The sequence below is a fragment of the Euleptes europaea genome, chromosome 8, assembly GCF_029931775.1.
Source record: "Euleptes europaea isolate rEulEur1 chromosome 8, rEulEur1.hap1, whole genome shotgun sequence".
Lineage (NCBI taxonomy): Eukaryota > Metazoa > Chordata > Lepidosauria > Squamata > Sphaerodactylidae > Euleptes > Euleptes europaea.
The window spans coordinates 7,161,375-7,180,049 of NC_079319.1; the positions used below are offsets into that span (position 1 = coordinate 7,161,375).

The following is an 18,675-nucleotide window of genomic DNA, read 5'->3' on the forward strand; positions in this document are numbered from 1 at the left end:
ATAATTGCCTAAATAACAGGGCAGAAATGTGTTTGAGATGGGCTTGGAGGCAGAGGGGCACAGGAATGCTAACTCTCCCTTGACGGCTGGGTGTGTGCATTGTAACAGAGCAGGGTTTCCACTGACAGCACGTAAATCCCCATGTGTTTCTGGGCCAGACGCTGAGCTCTTGAGGTAGTTCATTTGCTCATTATGGCTTCTAAGGTCAAGCGGTTTCACTCTTACAGGTTAACCTCATTCCTATCTGCTGCCATTTCAACATTACTGCTCTGGTAATTTCCATTTACAATATTTTCATGTCTGTTTTAAGTGCTGTGTTATTATAAATGATCTCTAAAACAACACGACCCATTGAGATCCTTAGTGACGCTGGTCTGCTTGGCATTGAAGAGGATACAGCTGTTATCTAGCAGGCTTACAATTAGGGTTGCCAACCTCCAGGTGGTAGCGGGAGATCTCCTGCTATTACAACTGATCTCCAGCCGATAGAGATCAGTTCCCCTGGAGCAAATGGCCACTTTGGCAATTGGACTTTATGGCATTGAAGTCCCTCCCCTCTCTAAACCCCGCCCAGCTCAGGCTCCACCCCAAAAACCTCCTGCTGGTAGTGAAGGACCTGGCAACCCTACTTACAATATACTTGGGGCCTTGATCCAGTTCATTGCTTGTTTGACACCTGTGTTTCTGGTAGATCCATTGATATTACACTCTAGGTTTGCCAACTCCCTCTTGGAAAATTCCTGGAGATTGGGGGGGGGGCTGTCCTGGGAAGGGCAGAGTTTGAGGGGGAGGGAGCTCAACAGGGCAATGACTCCACCCTCCAAAGCATCCATTTTATCCAGGGGAAATGATCTCTGTAGTTCGGAGGTCACTTGTAATTCCAGAAGAACTCCAGGCAACTCTATGCAAAGTCTGCCAAATTCAGAAGCTGTGCTTTTAAGGATGATAGAGACAAAAAAGATATTCTGTGGATTCCCATAGATGGGCAGATTGTTCAGAATTCCTTTTTCTTTGTCTGGTATTAGGTTGTTAATCTCTCTCATTCTCTCTTGTGTGCATCTGTATGTGTACCCCCTGACCTGGATGGCCCAGGCTAGCCTGAACTCATCAGATCTTGGAAGCTAACCCGGGTCAGCCCACTAAGGGATATCATGGTTACTATGCAGAGGCAGGCAATGGCAAACTTTTTCTCCCTCTCTCATAATACCAGGTCATCTGCTGAAGCCGGAGGGTGAGAGATTCAAAACAGATAAAAGGAAGTCTTTCTTCACACAACACATAGTGAAAATGTGGAATTCCCTGCCCCAGGATGTGGTGATGACCGACAACTTGGAAGGCTTGAAGAGGGGAATGGACATATTCATGGAGAATAGGGCTATCTATGGCTACTAGTCAAAATGAATTCTTGCCATTATGCATACCTATTCTCTCCAGGATCAGAGGAACATGCCCATTATATTAGGTGCTGTGGAACACAGGCAGGATGGTGCTGCTGCCATCATCTTGTTTATGGGCTTCCTAGAGGCACCTGGTTGGCCACAGTATGAACAGACTTGATGGGCCTTGGCCTGATGCAGCATGGCTTCTCTTGTGTTCTTATGTAAACCACTTCTGTTTTGTCTTGAAAACCACATAGGGTTGCCCTAAATCTGTGTTGACTTGACAGCACTTTCCACCACCATATATCTACATTGATATTTCTACAAGAGTTAACACTTTGCGCACTCCAACAATTTTTTTTAATAAGACATTGTTTTAGATAGAGAACGCTCTAAAATTCCAACGGAGCAATGTCTTTGTAGCCAAGAGAAAATTAAACACATTGTATGTTATATCTCACATTGTTCCCTGTATAATAGTCCGAGTGCCAGGTTTTGGAAAGATATCCTTGACAGCTATGCTGGAGTGAAAGGAGCAGACAAGATTTGTCTTTTGCTCCGTGCTATGGATAAATGTATTCCTTACAGGCTCGTTTATTGTTTGCCTCAGCAGCTTTTCAGATTCATTACAAACTCGTTCAATCAATTGCTGTTCCCTGCCATGGAGACAATTTAATAATTATTACTGGGGAGTCGAACCAAGCGTAGTTTAATCTGAATATTGTCCCATTGATGCTTTCCACCTTGGAGAGCTCCATCTGTTTCTGTGATACTGAATTTATGGTACTTTTGTGATAAGCATAGATTTTTTTAACAATTATTTAAAAGCAAATCGACACTGTCTCGACCTAAATGGCCCAGGCTAGCTCAATCTCATCAGATCTCAGAAGCCCTGGTTAGTACTTGGATGGGAGACCCTCAAGGAAGTCCAGGGTCACTATGCAGAGAAGAAGAAGAAGAAGAGTTGGTTTTTATATGCCAACTTTCTCTACTACTTAAGGCAGAATCAAACTAGCTTACAATCACCTTACCTTCCCCTCCCCACAACAGACACTTTGTGAGGTAGGTGGGGCTGAGAGAGCTCTAAGAGAGCTGTGACTAGGCCAAGGTCACCCAGCTGACTTCACGTGTAGGAGTGGGGAAACAAATCCAGTTCTCCAGATTAGCCTCCGCTGCTCATGTGGAGGAGTTGGGAATCAAACCCGGTTCTCCAGATCAGACTCCACCTCTCCAAACCACCACTCTTAACCACTACACCACACTGGCTCTCAGAGACAGGCAATGGCAAACCACCTTTGCATGGCTCTTGCCTTGAAAAACCTACAGTGTTGTCCTAAGTCAGCTGTGACTTGATGGCACATTCTATCACCAAATGGACAGTGGTGGATTCCAGAAAGAAAGATCTTATATTCTTATTATGTTAACACCCCATCTCTTTTCTTTCACAGAACTTGAGGTGGCATGGCATTCCCAGGAGGACTACTAACTATCTAGGGACTGACCAGTGTAATGTAGTGGTTAGTGGGACCCAGTGTGGTCTAGTGGTTAAGAGCAGTGGACTCTAATCTGGGCAATCAGGTTTGATTCCCCTTCCCCTTTCTCCTCCTCCTCTTCCTCCTCCCCTTCCTCCTCCTCCTCCTCCTCCTCTTCTTCTTCTTCTTCTCAGCTTAGACTATATATGGAGAGGCAATATAAAAATAGGAGCCCATGGCACAGAGTGGTAAGCTGCAGTACTGCAGTCAAAGCTCTGCTCACGACCTGAGTTCGATCCCGACGGAAGTCGGTTTCAGGAAGCCAGCTCAAGGTTGACTCAGCCTTCCATCCTTCCGAGGTCGGTAAAATGAGAATCCAACTTTCTGGGGGTAAAGTGTAGATGACTGGGGAAGGCAATGATAAACCACCCCATAAGCATAGTCTGCCTAGGAAATGTTGGGATGTGATGTCACCCCATGGGTCAGTAATGACCCGGTGTTTGCATAGGGTAAACCTTTACCTTTAATATAAAAATGCTTCAAATAAATAAAATATTGCCAGGATGAGGGTTGGTGGGTGGGTTCCTGAGGCTGTTTTTAAGGACAGATAACACACATGGAGTTCCAGTTATGGAAACCCAGATTCCTGTCTAGCTTCGTCTTAAGGGTTGAAACAGATGATGCGTCTCAATCCATCCAGAAAATGCAAAAGGCACGCTTGTGAAGCATCAGTTTGCCTCAGGCTGTGCTGGCAATGGAAAAGTGGTTTAACCTTTCAAATTCAGTTTTGCTATTTGGAACTGGCTCCCACACTTTGCGATTAGCATTTTAAAGAAAAAGTGAGGGGTCCTTTAAAAATGAGGTATTCCTCCCTCCTGCAAAATGCTAATCGTGAAACAGGGGAGCCAGTTTTGACTGCTGAAAATGAATGGAGGTTGAAGAGTTAAACCTTCTCTCCTTCTCCTGCACAAACCCAGGGCAAATTGAGGTGGCCAAGGCCTGCAATTTGTATTGTCTATAGATGGTTCAATATGGCTGATCTTTCAGCCTGTAGTTTGCCTGTCAAAGGTCATTTATGCATGGTACTTTCACTCATGTTTGCCTTTGGTCTGTCTCGGTTGTTCCTTGAAGTTATGCATGAGTTTTCCGTCCATTAGAGATGACCTCGCTGCCAGCCCTCACAAATCCCAGGACTTCCCATTCCTCTGTTAACCCAATTCTTCCCTGTTCCCTGAGCTCAGCCTGGGCCGTGTCCGCACTGCACATTTGTCGCTCCGATTTCTGTGGGGTTTCCTTGCATGTTCCCACTTCATCTCACCCGAAGGATTCCAAGGATGTCTCCAGAGCACAATTTCTCCGCGGTAAGAGGATCCGCTTATACGGCGGATTATAAAAATAAAACGTGTTCCTCACGCGGAGCAATGAAGTGGGAACATGCAACCCCGCTGAAAGCCCACCGCCCCGCCCCCCATCCTTCCTAATCCTTCCTGACCTGTGATCCCAATATTTAGTTGTAGCTCCAGCACAGTCTGTAAATGGGAAGGGGCATTTGTAGAAAGAGATGAAGCCTTTGGAGCTATTTACAGCAGTGACTAGTTTAGACTAGCCTTGAAGACAGCGGCAAAGACCTGAAGGTTGAACACATGAACACATGAAGCTGCCTTCTACTGAATCAGACCCTTGGTCCATCAAAGTCAGTCTTGTCTACTCAGACCAGCAGCGGCTCTCCAGGGTCTCAGGTGGAGGTCTTTCACATCACCTATTTGCCTAGTCCCTTTAACTGGAGATGCCAGGGATTGAACCTGGGACCTTCTGCATGCCAAGCAGATGCTCTACCACTGAGCCACAGCAAACCAAGTACAGCCTGACCACATCTTCCTGATCCGACCATGTTCTTCTACCTCTCATTTAGGAGGATTGTATCAGCATAGCCAACTCCTTTCAGTGATTCTACTTTCTTATTCCTCCAAATGTAATATTTATTTATTACAACAACAACAACAACAACAACAAAGCATTTATTGGCATAAGATAAAATGTACAAAAGCAAGACCACGGTTACACAGCCCGGATAACCTACAAGAACCAATGAACTCTGACCGTGAAAGCCTTTGACAATATTTCAAATACATAGAATCCATACAATACAAGGATCTCCATAGTTTTTACAGTAAACTCAATTTAAGTGCATTAGTTAATTTAACTGTAGCAGGCCAGTCTTATTTGGTACACAAGTGCTCACGTTCTTGAATTGCAAACTGTAGGAATCTTGCCACTGATTCAATTTTTATGGGGTCCTGGGTGGTCATAAGGAGAGACACCTTAATTTTGGTGGGTAACATCCCCTGTCCGCAAATAACGGGTCAATAAATTGAGAGCGGCCCTAGAGCAAAATGGACAGTTAAGGAGGACATGAAGAACTGATTCTATTTCGCCCTCCCTGCAAGGACAGGCCCTATCCGAATATGAGACCTTATTGAATCTTCCATAGAGCAAGGCGGAAGGAAGGGCATTAAATTTAGCGAACATGTAGGCCCTTCTCTGTTGGGGTCCTTGATATTACAACGAAGTGCAGAGACTGCCCTGGATCTAGAACCCATACCCTCGTGGACCACAGTCTAGCACTTTAACCGCAAGGCCAACAGTGAGTTGTTCACCCTCCTCCGCCCATGCTGCCTTTGACAGGCACCCAGGGCCATGAAAGGTTACGGCTGGCCTTGTGAATTTGCCCTCGTGGCTTTGTACAAAGGTCTTGCGAGCAACTGCTTCTGTTCTGTAGGCTCCTCTGCTGAGTCCCAGTGTAGTAGGAAACAAAGATGATGGATCACCCTGATTATGCCCAGTCAGGAACTTGAAATGGGATGCCAACGTCCGCTGCCTCTGGCAAATTTACCATGGGATGCATATGTCAGCCAGCAACGTGAGGGAAGTCTGTTCTTTGTAAACAATGGAGGAACGGAATCGTTTTGGGCATACCTTCAGCCGCCTATCGATGAGCCAAATTGCGTTCGAGGTGGCTAACCAGGAGGTGCGGATCAATTTCCAGATGAAACCAGACAGAACAACTTCCTCCACTGCATTGGCCTGGAGAAAGGATTGCAACACCCCCAACGGAATGTCATAGCAGCTTGTTTGCAAAAGGAGAAAAATGGGAAATATTTTTAAACAAAACAGAAAAAGTTTGGGAGAGCCACCAGGGACGCAAGATCTGGCAGGGACTTCAACAGAGCATAATTCCATACAGTTCACCTTCCAAAGCAGCTATTTTCTCCACGTGAACTGATCTCTATCACCTGGAGATCGGTTGTCATCCCAGGAGATCTCCAGTTACCACCTGGAGGTTGGCAATCCTAAAGCCCCACCAGCCACAAGTCAGAGAAAGTGTCACAGAGTGTCAAAACTATTTTTTTTGGGGGGGGGGCTGTCAAGTTACAGCTGACTTGTAGTGACCCTGTAGGGTTTTCAAGGCAAGAGACGTCGGGAGGTGCTTTGCCATTGTTTGCCTCCACATCACGCCCCTGGTATTCCTTGGCGTTCTCCCATTCAAATACTTGCCAGGGTCAAGGCTGAGAGTGTGTGACTGGATTAAGGCCACCTGGCAAGTTTCCATGGCAGTGTGGAGATTCGAACCTGGGTTTCCCAGTTCTTAGTGTGACATCTTAGCCACGACACCACACTGGCTCTCTATGTGTAAACAAGGCTTATTATAATGTTATTAAAATGTTAATTTTATTATGAAATTTTATTATTATTTTGTAAAATGTTGAGTGAGGAATTCTTTCAGCATTCTTTTCAGGGTATCAACAGTGAATCTGAAACAAAACTTGGAATGAGGCCTGTGTGGAATGTTTTCTTAAGAAAGCCAGGATCAGAGAATCGTAGAGGTGGAAGGGACCACCAGGGTCATCTAGTCCAACCCCCTGCACAATGCAGGAAATTCACAACTACCTCCCCCCCACGCCCCCAGTGACCCCTACTCCATGCCCAGAAGATGGCCAAGATGCCCTCCCTCTCATCATCTGCTTAAGGCCATAGAATTAGCATTGCTGACAGATGGCCATCTAGCCTCTGCTTGAAAACCTCCAGGGAAGGAGAGCTCACCATCTCCCAAGGAAGCGTGTTCCACTGAGGAACTGCTCTGTTAGAAAATCCTTCCTAATCTCTAGATGATTTAATGATTTAATTTAATGATTTAATTTCCTAATGATTTAATTTCAACCCGCTGGTTCTGGTCCGACCTTCTGGGGCAACAGAAAACAACTCAGCACCATCCTTTCTATGACAGCCCTTCCGGTACTTGAAGGTGGTTATCATATCCCCTCTCAGTCTTCTCCTCTTCAGGCTAAACATACCCAGCTCCTTCAACCTTTCTTCATAGGACTTGGTCTCCACACCCCTCACCACCTTTGTTGCCCTCCTCTGGACATGTTCCAGCTTGACAGTTTGCTGTAGGTTGAGTTAAGGTTAAATACTCTTTTTGTTTCTTAGTGTTAAAAAAACCCTCCGAACTTTTGTGTCACTCAATAGCTTCTAAAGAGTTTCCCGGGGCAGCCTGGGAATTTTTTGTTTGTGCAAACTCTCAATTTGCAAAACTTTATTATACAGCAGTGAAACCAGGGGTAGGAAAAAGCCCAGTGGGTCCCTTCTGTTGAAGTCATCGTCAGGGCTCGTTACTCCACAAGATTTCCTATTCCCTTCCTAATAATTGTTTACCCTTTCCATCTGAAATTCTATTAAAACAGGATTGTTGCTCCTGCGGGAGGGAAGTGAAATACAAAGGAAGGGCGACGGAAGCTCCGATAAAGAGGGAGAGTGAAAACTCTACAGGCCGGAGACGGCCAAACTGCGAGCCCTTGTGGAAATGCTGCAGCAACAAAGGCTAATGTGATTCTCTGCGACATGAATGCCAAGCGTACACAAAGAGCCAGAGAGGTGCTCAAACTGCTGCTCCCCCCCTAGAAACAAAATCCTCAATGCCAACATTTTTGACAGCCAGTGTGGTGTAGTGGTTAGAATTTTGGACCAGGATTCGGGAAACTCAGGTTCGAGTCCCCAGTCTGCCACAGAAACTCACAGGATAACCTGGGACTAGTAACACACTCTCAGTCTAACCTACCTCACAGGGTTGTTGTGTGGATAAAATAGAGGAGAGAAGGCAGGGTATAAATGAAACAAACAAATAAATGTATCGGGGAACCAATAGGGCTAAACTTTTCTCCCCGTCACCTGGAGGAAGGAGTTTTGTTATTTTAAGATTCATTCAATGATTCTATCCCCACCCCCCTAGCCTGAAGTGAGACAGTCCAAGGAACTATTTAACCTCTCCTGTACTGTTTCTGAGAATGAGGCTTAATAGAGCTATACCAAGAGGATGGTCAACACTACAAATAGGGTCACTAAATTCCAGTTCTCCAAATTTGGACAGTCTACTTTGCAAAGGACACCAGTGGATGACTCGAATCAAGAGCACTCACGCTGACATTGTCTCCCAGCTGCTTTGTGTCTTCTCCTGGCAACTACCACAAAAAGTCTGGGTCGGGGTGGGGGGGGGAAGATGATGAAAAGGAGTCTCTCTTCCTGACCATTTCCCCTCCTGCCATAGGGTTGCCAGGTCCCTCTTTGCCACCGGTGGGAGGTTTTTGGGGCGGAGCCTGAGGAGGGTGGGGTTTGGGGAGAGGAGGGACTTCTATGGCATAGAGTCCAAATGCCAAAGCGGCCGTTTTCTCCAGGCGAACTGATCTCTATCGGCTGGAGATCAGTTGTAATAGCAGGGGATCTCCAGCTAGTACCTGGAGGTTGGCAACCCTGTCCTGTTAGGATTTGCTCTGGCTTAAAGCCATGCTTGCCAGGGAGAGATGTAGAAAGTTCTTTTATCCTCTGTGTTCCATGTTCGTGTTGCATGGCCGAGTATTGGCTCATTGAATACACAAATCGCAGTGTCTGCCTCTGTGTTTTCTCCCAAGCAGAGTTGCCAACCTCCAGGTAGGCAAGGAATCAAAGTGCATTATTTTGATTCCTTGCCTTCCTTGTGCACTTGGAGCCAGTTTTTGATTACTCAACCTCCAGGTAGGGCCTGGAATCTCCTAGAATTGTAACTGATCTCCAGATGGCAGAGATCTGTTCTTCTGGAGGAAGTGGCAGCTCTGGAGGGTGGGCTCTATGCTATCACATCCTTGCTGAGGTCCCTTCCCTTCCCAAACCCCACCCTCCCCAGGCTCCATCCCCAAATGTCCAGGAATTTTGCAAGCTGGAGTTGGCAACCCTACTCCCAAGGCTTGAATTCATGACAGTTTGCTGCTAAGAAAATCTCCTGTTTTTTTTTTGTGTGGCATACCTGGTCTTGCATTTCTCTAAATAGAGTACTTTCTTTTAAAAATCACATAGCTCTACCTTGTCTTCATTGAAAATAAGATTTTCCTTGTGGGCTTCCTAGAGGCACCTGGTTGGCCCCTGTGTGAACAGACTGCTGGACTTGATGGGCCTTGGTCTGATCCAGTAGGCTGTTTCTTTCTTTCCTTCCTTCCTTCCTTCCTTCCTTCCTTCCTTCCTTCCTTCCTTCCTTCCTTCCTTCCTTCCTTCCTTCCTTCCTTCCTTCCTTCCTTCCTTCCTTCCTTTCTCTCTCTCTCTCTCCCCCCCTCCCTCCCTTCTCTCCAGTATCAGAGGAACATGCCTATTCTATTAGGTGCTGTGGAACACAGGCAGGATGGTCTTCTTTGTGGGCTTCCAGAGGCAGCTGGTTGGCCACTGTGTGAACAGACTGCTGGACTTGATGGGCCTTGGCCTGACCCAGCAGGGCCTTTCTTATTTTCTTATGATTTAGGCTGCAAAAACAAAGCTTTGATAGTCAAAAGAGCAAATGCTTTGATTGACACAAGGGTGGGAAAGACTTGATACTATCCATTTTTCTTGTTGGTCACCATGTAGCCGACTGAAACAAAGCAGGATATCACAGCTGTCCTTACATGTCTTCGACTTCCCTCATTGGCTTGACCAATGCAGGAGGTGGAGAATGTGTTTATTTCTCATGAAAAGAAGAAGAGTTGGTTTTTATATGGCAACTTTCTCTTTCATATGCCCAGGCAGTCGCCCTCCCCACTCCTGATCTGGGCTGGCGAGGCCTGGCCTGGCCTGACCAAGTGACCTTTATGTCATATCCAGCACTTGTAACAAATGGGTTCAACACCCCTACATTAAGCCTTTATTAAAGAGGCAGGATTTTTTCCCCTCTCCAGGCCATTTGCAACCATACTACTTTTTAGGTCCCCTGTGCTCCCCTACAACAGAGCCATTATTTCTTGAAAATGCCCCCAAAAATCTTCCGGAGATGTTCATGGGATCTCACTGCAATGACCTTGTAAATGTCATGATCAATCCTCCTCCAGCAGTGGCTGATGGGTACAGCAGGCGGCAAAGGTCCCTAAAGACTTTAGATCAGGGCCCTGTTTTATGATCTTGATGCAGCTGTGGTTCATTTTCAAAGACCTCTTCCTACTGAGCCATTTGCAGGAAGAAAGAGGTCAGGGATGCAGATTTTGGACCGGGAGGGTTCTGCCTAAGGCATGAGTTAATGACTAACTACAAGTCTTTGGATGGCATTGCTAATACCAGGGAAGGAGAGATGTGTGGGTGCGCGGCAAAGGGTAATGGGATGAAATGGAGCAGAGAAATGCGACGTGGGCTGTGTTTAAGGAAAACTTCCTAACGGCAGGCAGTACAAGGAGGTATAATAGATTTCCCTGAGGACTGCGGTGAGGAACCCTACCACTCCATTTGTTCAAACTATTCCTATGAGGTTCTGGCTTTCCAACGGTGCTCCAGGAAATCCCGGGGTTCCGTAGTGAGGAATAGGGTTGTGCATATCGATAAACTCGAACCAAAAAAACCCCCCGGAAGTAGCTGTTTTGGTAATTTCCAGGCTTTGGGTTTACTGAACACCAAAACCTGGGTTTCCCCCCGAAGCCAAATAGGCTATTCCCGAAAAAGCTGAATAATTATCGGCTATTCGCCTTTGCTCAGAGTGACGGCTCTGTGCTTTCTCCCCCTGTCCTTTCTTTTTTTGACTGGTTTTGTTAGGGCCGCATAGTTGGGAAGAGGGAATATTTTCAAATATAAGGGATGAACCCCCAACCTCTTTCCACTAAAAGCTCCACTGCTGATTTTCTTCTGCCTCTTTTCCTTCTGCCAGCTTTCAGTCACTTAACAACAACTTGCCAGAGCAGTGAAACAAGGCAGTTTCATTTTAAAACATTGATCACGAGTCACTATCAATAAATTAAAGTGGGTGCCTGAAAGTTTGAAAGTTTTCAGTCTGGAAAAAAAATCTATTTGCTTTCTCTGACAGCAGCCACACTGCTGTCAGTCGCCAGTGATAGGGCCTCTGCCTCTGCTCCTCCTCGGCCTCAGCTCCCTTGGCCGGTTTTATCTCCCTAACCCCGTCCCCGCCCCCCTTTGCTCCGCCCCCCTGCCGCCCTGACAGGGCTAATCAGCCTTCCCCTCTCCCCGGCGTCTCAGGACGCAGCCCCTGCCAGGCGCAGGCGCGGCCGTGCCCGGAGCAGGCCCGCCCGCCTCTCAGCTGGTCTGCGGATCTGTAGCTGAGCATCGGAGCAGTGCCGCCGTGCCCTTGCGGCCCGCCGCCGAGCTGTCCCTCTGCCCGCTCCGTGATGTTTCCCCCCGGGGTGGGGTCGTTCGGCTTCCCAACGCCGTCCTTGGTTGCCGTTGTCTCTGGCTCCGGTTTGTTTCCTGGTCCCGCTGCGCCGCCTGGGTTCCCCTTGGGCTTGGATGGCGCCGGACAGCCAGGGCTGCGGGCTGTCTCGGCACAAGGTCGTTTATGCATGGGTACTTTCACTCATGTTCACCCCCGACTGTCTCAGTTGTTCCTTGGACTTATGCATAACTTTTCCCTCCATTAGAGATGACCGCACAGCCAGCCATCACAAATCCCGGGACTTTCCGTCCCTCTGTTAACCTGATTCTTCCCTCTCCCTTGAGCTCAGCCCGGCTGAGATCCCCATGCATAAAGCAAAGCGCGGGACACAGAAGCTTGGTTTCTCTCGCAGCAAGCAGACAGCCAGTTACAAAGCAGCATGTCAAGGGGTGGGGATTCAAATACTTCCTGCTTCCTCTGAGTTCTTTCAAAGCAGAAGGCTTTTTATAATGAGGCTTGGGTTTCTCCCCCCACTCTGCTCTTTTCAAATAGCTCCTTTTTTGTTTATGTTCTTAAAATGCTCTTAAAATGCATTTTTATGTGGCAGTTGGGTTTCGGGGGGCGGGAGGAACTTTTCTCTCACTGCAGCCAATTGAAAACCAGCATTTCAAAGGGCAGGGATTCAAATACTTCCTGATTTGAGCTTGGAGACTGCTGGTGCATAGGCTCCCAAGAGGCCAGTGTGGGTCCAGCGCGCAGTGAACCTCAGGTAAAACTCCCATGCGTAAACGAACTTAGTGAGGTAGGTTTATCACCCAGAAAACTTTGATGGCAGAGTAGGGATTCGAACCTGGGACTCCCAGATCCTAGTCTGACGTAACTACTACACCATGCTAGCCCTCAATTATGCAAGAGAGTATCACACAATAGAAGCAGATACTGTTGCTGAGCAACTCTGTGATTGCAAAACGGAGCCCGCTTCTCCACAGGGCCAGGATTTGCTGAAATCTGTGGGCAGCATCTCTATCTTTCTTGACCCCTTAGACTCTGCCTCTTTGCTGCCGTCTGTTTGATTTGCTGAGAGGCATTTCACGAAGTCGATTTGATTTACTTCCAGACATCCCAGTGCCGGGGGTGGGTGTCCATTTCAAGGGGAGTCAACCATCCTTCTTCTGACTCACACTGCTCAGAGAGGCAGCCTGGCCTTCTAGCCTCCCAAATAAAAAAGCTGAGGCCAGTCAGCGTCTGACCCAACAGAGCTGATGCGGGAAGGGGGGGGGGCTGTAGCTCGTGCCATTAATCTCTTGGAGAGAGCTGTAGTCTGGTCGAGGGCTTATTTAACCTTCTTTTAAATTCCTTTCAGATCAGCTGGTGCGGCCCAGGAGATCTCCTGCTATTACAGCTGATCTCCAGCTGATAAGAGATCAGTTCACCTGAAGAAAATGGCCGCTTTGGCAATTGGACTCTATGGCATTTAAGTCCCTTCCCTCTCCAAACCCCGCCCTCCTTAGACTTACGATGGCCAGCCTCCAGGTACTAGCTGGAGATCTCCTGCTATTACAGCTGATCTCCAGCTGATAGAGATCAGTTCACCTGAAGAAAATGGCCGCTTTGGCAATTGGACTCTATGGCAAAACCCACCCTCCTCAGGCTCCACCCCAAATAACCTCCCACTGGTGGCGAAGAGGGACCTGGCAACCCTACCTCCATACCCATAGAATCTCTTCAGATTTCTGTAAGATCTCAAGAGTTTAAGGAGGCGAATGCCTTACCTTTCTCTCAGACTCAATATTCGGTGTGCATTTTGGAGCATATTCAGTTTCCAACATGCCTTTTCATGCTCTCTTTCGTAAGGTTGCCAAGTACCAGGTGGTGGTGGGCAAACCCCCGCCAATCCACCTGGCTGCCAGCTGACCAGCTGAGGGTCGGCGGGCAACCAGTGCACACAGCAACATGGCACTTCCGGTTTACATCCGGAAGCGTCGAATCGCAAAGGGTCGGTTTCCACTTTGAGTCTAAACCGGAAGTGATGAAGCACTTCCAAGCACGCGCAACCTCCCCCCCCCCACTCCAAAAACCTCCTGCCGAAGAAGAAGGGGGACCTGGTAAGCCTTCTCTTTCGGTAGCTTTTTTAAAGATCTTCTTTTCTGCAAGGAGTTCTCCTATGTAGAAACCCAATCCTGACTGCTCTGTTTCAATGCATTTACCTGGGCTGAATAAGGACCTTGCATTCATGGCCCATTACTAATGCTGATTTCTCCACACCCATCTCTCCCCTGGACATCACAGACTCTTCTGCATATCACACCTAATCCAATCAAGCCTGCTATTCACATTTACATACTGTTCCTCTACTTAAAGACCGATGGATTCACATTCTAGCTGTATCTGAAGAAGTGAGCTGTGGCTCACGAAAGCTCATACCCTACCAGAAAATATTTTTGTTAGTCTTTAAGGTGCTACTGGACTCTTGCCCTTTTTGACTACTGCAAACAGACTAACACGGCTACCCACTGTGAATGCTCTGTTTGTGATTGGCATGAGCTACCTTTACGACTGGTGGTAGTGATAATTGTATCCTACTTTACAGGCCTCTTGTTAAAGTTTATGGGGATAATATAGCCCCACATGCTGGGAAGCGCACTCGGCTCACACCTGGGATTGTTAAACTGAGCTTGTAAATGCCTGAAAAGACTCCCTCCCTGATTGGTGCCTTGGCTCAGACTAGGGAGATCTCCTGCTATTACACCTGATCTCCAGCCGATGGAGATCAGTTCCCCTGGAGAAAATGGCCTCTATGGCATTGGACTCTATTGCATATGACTCTATGGAAGTCCCTCCCCTCCCCAAGCCCCGCCCAACACAGGCTCCATCCCCAAAACCTCCCATTGGTGGCGAAGAGGGGCTTGGCAACCCTAGCCCAGACATGTGGAGCCACATCTTAAGGCAGATGGAATGGCTGCTTGAAGGAAGGGTTCTTCCCATATGCCCCACCCTTGTGCTTTGTGAATTTTCAAGGAAGCTCCTGCCCTGAAGAACAGTAAGTGGCAATGACATTTAAGGTCTTATAGACCTGGATGGCCCAGGCTAGCCTGATCTCGTCAAATCTCAGAAGCTAAGCAGGGTCAGCCCTGGTTAGTATTTGGATGGGAGACCACCAAGGAATACCAGGGTTGCTGTGAAGAAAAAGGCACTGGCAAACCACCTCTGTTAGTCTCTTGCCATAAAAACCCCAAAAAGGGATTGCCATATGTCAGCTGCAACTTGAAGGCACTTTACACACACACAGGTAGGTGCTAGGGTTGCCAGCTTCGGGTTGGGAAATACTTGGAGATTTTGGGGCTGGAGCCTAAAGAGGGCAAGGTTTGGAGAGGGGAGGGACTTCAATGCCATAGAGTCCAAGTACCAGCATGGTGTAGTTTGGAGTGGTGGACTCTGATCTGGAGAACCGGGTTTGATTCCCCAGTCTTCCACATGAGTGGCGGAGGCTAATCTGGTTAACTGGATTTGTTTCCCCACTCCTCCACGTGAAGCCAGCTGGGTAACCTTGGGCTAGTCAACAACTCTCAGCCCCACCTACCTCACAGGGTGTCTGTTGTAGGGAGGGGAAGAGAAGGTGATTGTAAGCCGGTTTGCTTCTTCTTTAAGTGGTAGAGAAAGTCAGCATATAAAAGCCTCTTCTCCTTCTCCTTCTCCTTCTCCTTCTCCTCCTCCACCACCACCACCACCCTGGAGTAAGCCAATGTAGGTCTACTCAGAAGTAATCCATACTTTACTCAATGGGGCCTGCTTCCTGGAAAGCGTCTTTCAGATTGCAAACCTATGTTACTTCCTTATTTTGTCTTTTGTGTCTCCAGGGTATGGGCACGCTGCCCCCGGGACCAACGCCGGGAAAGCTTTCTGCATGTGCTATGCTGCCTTGGGCATCCCTTTGACACTGGTGATGTTCCAGAGCCTCGGAGAACGCATGAACACCTTTGTCAAGTATCTCTTGCAACGGATGAAAAAGTGCTGCCGGATGAGGACCACGGACGTCTCCATGGAGAACATGGTGGCCGTCGGGTTCTTCTCCTGCATTGGGACTCTTTGCATCGGAGCGGCAGCCTTTTCCCAGTGCGAGGAATGGTCCTTTTTCCAGGCCTTCTATTACTGCTTTATCACATTGACTACCATCGGGTTTGGGGATTATGTGGCCCTTCAGTCGAAAGGAGCCCTCCAGAAGAAGCCGCTCTATGTGGCCTTTAGCTTTATGTACATCCTGGTGGGATTGACAGTCATCGGGGCCTTCCTCAATCTGGTTGTTCTCAGGTTGTTCATGAACATCGAGGAGGAGAGGCGGGAGGCCGAGGAGCGGGCATCCCTGGCCGGGAACCATAACAGCATGGTCATCCATATTCAAGAGGATTCTCAGCACGGCCGGCCCCGGTACAAAGCCGAGGTCACCGACCTCCAGTCCGACTGTTCTTGCATGTGCTACAGGTCCCACGAATACACCAGCCGGGTGGTGTCCCACCAAAACTCCTTCAGCTCCAAGCTGAACCTCCAGTACTTTCACTCCATCTCGTACAAGATCGAGGAGATTTCTCCAAGCACATTGAAAAACAGCCTTTTCCCGTCTCCCGTCAGCTCCATCTCACCCGGTTTGCACAGCTTTACAGACAGCCGGAGGCTCATGAGACGGCGGAAGTCCATTTGAAAAGTCGCGTGTCTGTCGGGGGGTTTCGCTCTTTTATTCCTAAAATTGTTTTTAAAGAGAAAAAAAAAGAAATCCCTCGAGTGAGCCAGAGTGAGGATAATGGGGATAAAACGAAAGGGGGGGGGGAAGACGCCTCTCCTCTGAGACTCAGCTCTGGAGCATGAAGCATGGATGAACCCTTTTTTTCCAGCAACGTATGCCTTACATTTATCCCCCCCTCGGTAGTCGGTAGATTCGAGGTGACGGGAAGTGGGTACCCAAATTCCAAAGTCGCACACCTAGCTGGGAGCCTTCAGGTGCCCCATGGCACTTATTCCTAATAAACTCTATTTCTTCCCCCCTCCCCCCACAAGCAGGTCGCTGTGTGTGTGAGCACGGGTGTGTATGCGTGGGTGGAGCGTGTGGGTATGGGTGCGCACGCGCAACTCTGCGAGGAGTGCCATGTGCCTAACGAGAGTCTTGATCGAGGCATCAGGTGTTGGGTTTAATTTCCCTTTCTTTTTCTTCCGTCCGTTTTCTTTGGTCTGCTTTTTGGCTTCCAAAAGAAGGGGAAATGGGGGAAAGGAGGGTGGGGGGAGAAGCTGCAGTTCTTATTATTTCTTTCGTTTGCTGAATCAAGCATGCGCCATAAACAATCAATATTCAGAGTGTATCATGACAAATTTTTTTTAATGCTAGATTTTATTAGATTGTATTAACATTAAGGGGGGAAAAAAGGAACAAGGCAGGAAAGAAAGACTGCTTTTGCTTGCCTGGTTGAATCCTTTAATAATATATTAAAAACACAGCATGCATTTTGTAAAACTGGTATGCATTTTGAAAACTCACAAGAGGGACACGAGAAACCTAGCAATGGAACTGCTGTAGGGAAAAGAAGAAGCAAATAACATGGATTTTTAAACACAATTGCTTTAACCCTTTCTTACAGTTTCGACAATTTGCCACAATCGTAGAGATTTTTAGGGGGGAACAGTTGCAATTAAAGAGCGTCTATTTTATTATTTCTTGACTACAAATTCTTACAACATTGAGTTCTATTTTATTTTTATTTATGGGTATGCGAGTGTCAGTGTGTGTGTGTATGAGTGTTTAGCAACTACCTGCATGAATAGTAGGGTTGCCAAACTCCATGTGGGGCCTAGAGATCTCCTGGAATTACAACTGATCACCATGTGACAGAGATTAGTTTCCCTGGAGAAAATGGCTGCTTTGGCAGGAGGCCTCTAGGGCATTATACTCCCCTGAGGTCCTTCCCCTTCCCAAACCCTGTCCTCCCTAGATTCCACCTCTCAAATCTCCAGGAATTTTCCAACCCAGAGTTGGCAACCCTAATAAATAGGAATCCTATTTTGGGGAGAATGTAGGGTTGCCAGCTCCGGGTTGGGAAATACCTGGAGATTTTGAGGGGGGAGCCTGAGGAGGGCGGGGTTTGGGGAGGGGAGGGACTTCAATGCCATGGAGTCCAATTGCCAAAGCGGCCATTTTCTCCAGGGCAATTGATTTCTATCACCTGGAGATCAGTTGTAATAGCAGGAGATCTCCAGCCAGCACCTGGAGGTTGGCAACCCCAGGGGAATGCTTGGATAAAGCTGGTCTCTAAAGAGGTGGATGTATATTTTTCTCTTCTATAAACAAAGACAGGGCATTCCTTGTTTTAGCTAAGAATCTGGGGATCGTCTATAAATGCTTTTAATTTGTAAATAACGGAAGCCTTTGCTGGTCTCAGGAAGAATTCAAGATGTCCGTGTCTTGTGCTTTGGCCTTCTGGGAACTTTGGTACTTAGACCTTTCAGCTCTTTCAGCTTTGGCTGATGTGAGTATTGGAAGCAATGTCCAGACTTGTTCTGCTCTACCGTTTTGAATGATTGCATTGAAATTGGCTTTCTTTAACTAGATAAGCCTTAAATAGCATCTCTTTTTTTGGGGGGGGGGGGAGTTCTGTTCAAGGAATTGAAAGTATATGCCATGCAGATGTACGGCTGAGTCATACCTATCATGCAAGAATTGCCAAACTGTGTGAAAAGGCAAATGGGTTAAAGAAAAGATTAGGTTTCTAGAGAGTCCTAAGTACCCACCCACAGAGGAGGCTGCATGCTGTGTCTCTGTTGTTCCCTTCCTTCTTCTAATCAACCTCTGCTGGAGAATGTGCTAAAATTTAGCACGCTTGATGCAATCGAGCAAATGATCTCACCATGCCAAACAATGTTGTAATTTTGATGCTGTTCAGCAGCCTTTTGTCTCCCAGTTTGCCATTTCTTCTTGGCACAATTTTCTTTCTTGTCTTCACTTTCCTTGACCTCATTTGCCTATACCTTCATTTGCCCTCACTGCCCTTGGCCTCACTGCATACTGTTGGGATGTCCTTTGTGATCTGTTTACATATGGCCCTGACTACGGACAACCTTAGCCAAAGGCAGAGATGAAAGCCTGTTTATTTTTCCACTCTGTTGATGGTCATCTTGAATGTCTTTAGCTGCTAGAGTT

The 18,675-nt window shown here is 47.5% G+C and overlaps 1 protein-coding gene across 1 annotated transcript in view; it reads left to right on the top strand.

The window, feature by feature from the left end:
* KCNK9 (potassium two pore domain channel subfamily K member 9) overlaps positions 1-16,191 on the top strand; it is an 81,137-nt gene extending 64,946 nt beyond the window's left edge. Inside the window, exon 2 of the mRNA XM_056854607.1 lies at positions 15,353-16,191. Within this exon, the coding sequence (XP_056710585.1) occupies positions 15,353-16,191 (839 nt within the window). The remainder of the gene's footprint in view (positions 1-15,352) is intronic.
* Positions 16,192-18,675: the final 2,484 nt, after the last annotated feature.